Here is a 2,500-nt window from a genome sequence, read left to right as displayed (position 1 = left end):
TAAAAGGGAAAAAAGTAAAATCTGGCATGGGGCCCACCTGCCCGGTCAGATCAGGTGTACTAAATCGAATACTCACCCCCCCCCCCCCCCCCCCCCCCATCAACGTGAAACACTTTCAGCCTCTTCAGAAAACATAAAACCCCCAGGCACGGGGGTTTGGTGTTTAGGGTTTGTGGCACGATAAGTCAGCAGCTGTGGTTATAGGGAACCAGGGGGGTGGGGGGGGGGGGGGGTGGGGGGTGGGGGGAGTGATGCTCATACGGTTAGATTTTGAAAAAAACGAGATTTTGTCTTTTTTATAGTATGTGCTGTTATGACTTACATTAAGCCCTTGTTATTTGGACCGATTTTAAGGATGACTTTTCAACAAAAAGGAGTATATGACCTTCACACGGTTGTGTTTGGAGATTGTGCTTGTTACGCCTTTGTTAACCAGGAAACTAATGCAAGGCCTTTTTATTACCCACATTCCTGTGATGCTCATTGCAAGTAACCACATCGAGTGGATTCTGGCATTTTAAACGTCATTGTAGCTTTAGGATAAGAAAGAGGAGGGAGGAAGGAGAGATTTCAGGGGGTGGGGGGTGGGGGTGGGGGGGTTGGCAGTAGAAGGACCGGGGAGGGAGGTGGAAGGGGCCACACAAATCCTAACATGTATAAGGACGACATTTGACGGCAATATTGACTCGTAACCGCAGTCCATATTGGCCCCACGCGGTCAGGGATTGACGCCTGTCATGCGGGTGTCATCGAGCTCGCTGGGTTGGGGTTGACCCTGGGTCGGGGCGCGGGGAGAGGTGGGGAGGGGGGGGGCGACGCCCTACATTGCTGCTCCTTTCAAGCACATGTGTATGTGACTGTTGTTCCGATCGAATGAAAGTAAATGTTGTTTATTTTGTTTGGAATATCCTGTTTTAATTCGCTTTTTGCTCCTTGTGCCTTAGGGATGCATGCAAACGAGGAAAACTTCCGTAATAGATAAATGCTTGTGTGACAAGCGAAAAGTCTTTTGAAGGAAACCACGCCACGAAAGCGAATTGAGAGGGAGAGGGAGAGGGGGAGGGAGAGGGAGAGGGAGAGGGAGAGGGGGGGGAGAGGGAGAGGGAGAGGGAGAGGGAGAGGGAAGGGGGAGAGAGGAGAGAGAGAGAGAAGGGAGAGGAGAGAGGGAGAGGGGGAAGAGGAAGGGGAGAGAGGGGAGAGAGAGAGAGGAGGGGAAAAGAGGAGGGAGGAGAGAGAGGAGAGGTAGGGAGGGAGGAAGGGAGGGAGGAGGAGGGAAGGGGAGATGAGCGAGAGAGAGAGAGAGAGAGAGAAGAAAGAGAAGAGAGTGAGGGGAAAGAGAGAGATTATATATATAATATATATATATATATATTATATATATATATATATATATAATATATATATATATTATATATATATATATATATATATATATATCTGTTTAAAGGAAAAGTAAAATCTGGCAGTAGGGCCACCCTGCCGCGGCATACAGATCAGGTGTACTAAATCGAATACTCACCCCCCCCCCCCCCCACCCCCCCTCCCTCCCCTCTCCTCCCTCCCTCTCACCTCCTTTCTCCCTCCCTCCCTCTCACCCTCCTTTCTCCCTCCCTCCCTCTCACCTCCTTTCATCCCTCCCTCCCTCTCACCCTCCTTTCTCCCTCCTTCCCTCTCACCCTCCTTTCTCCCTCTCTCCCTCCCACCCTCCTTTCTCCCTCCCTCCCTCTCACCTCCTTTCTCCCTCTCTCCCTCTCACCCTCCTTTCTCCCTCCCTACCTCTCCCCCTCCTTTCTCCCTCCCTCCCTCGCACCCTCCTTGCTCCCTCCTTCCCTCTCACCCTCCTTTCTCCCTCCCTCCCTCTCTCCCTCCATTCTCCCTCCCTCCCTCTCACCCTCCTTTCTCCCTCCCTCCCTCTCCCCTCCTTTCTCCCTTTCTCCCTCCCTCCCTCTCACCCTCCTTTCTCCTTCCCTCCCTCTCATCCTCCTTCCTCCCTCCTTCCCTCTCACCCTCCTTTCTCCCTCTCTCCCTCTCACCCTCCTTTCTCCCTCCCTCCCTCTCACCCTCCTTTCTCCCTCCCTCCCTCTCCCCCTCCTTTCTCCCTCCCCTCTCCCTCCTTTCTCCCTCCCTCTCACCCTCCATTCTCCCTCCCCTCTCCTCCCCTCTCCTCCCTCCCACCCTCCTTTCTCCCTCCCTCCCTCTCACCCTCCTTTCTCCCTCCCTCCCTCTCACCCTCCTTTCTCCCTCCCTCCCTCTCACCCTCCTTTCTCCCTCCCCTCTCCTCCTTTCTCCCTCCTTCCCTCTCACCCTCCTTTCTCCCTCCCTCCCTCTCCCCCTCCTTTCTCCCTCCTTCCCTCTCCCCCTCCTTCCTCCCTCCCTCCCTCTCACCCTCCTTTCTCCCTCCCTCCCTCTCACCCTCCTTTCTCCCTCTCTCCCTCTCACCCTCCTTTCTCCCTCCCTCCCTCTCACCCTCCTTTCTCCCTCCTTCCCTCTCACCCTCCTT

At 54.3% G+C, this 2,500-nt stretch overlaps 1 protein-coding gene across 1 annotated transcript in view; it reads left to right on the top strand.

Moving 5' to 3' along the window:
- Positions 1-355: 355 nt before the first annotated feature.
- The window catches only part of LOC122262531 (glycerophosphocholine cholinephosphodiesterase ENPP6), a 10,028-nt gene continuing 7,883 nt past the window's right edge, over positions 356-2,500 (top strand). Inside the window, exons 1-4 of the mRNA XM_086552999.1 lie at positions 356-410; positions 699-797; positions 945-971; positions 1,493-1,497. Of these exons, the coding sequence (XP_086409125.1) occupies positions 356-410; positions 699-797; positions 945-971; positions 1,493-1,497 (186 nt within the window). The remainder of the gene's footprint in view (positions 411-698; positions 798-944; positions 972-1,492; positions 1,498-2,500) is intronic.

The sequence above is a fragment of the Penaeus japonicus genome, unplaced genomic scaffold, assembly GCF_977035675.1.
Source record: "Penaeus japonicus unplaced genomic scaffold, GWHDUDI00000001_assembly GWHDUDI00000027, whole genome shotgun sequence".
Taxonomy (NCBI): domain Eukaryota; kingdom Metazoa; phylum Arthropoda; class Malacostraca; order Decapoda; family Penaeidae; genus Penaeus; species Penaeus japonicus.
The sequence above is the reverse complement of the archived record's forward strand: the minus strand, read 5'-3'. Positions and strand labels throughout refer to the sequence as shown.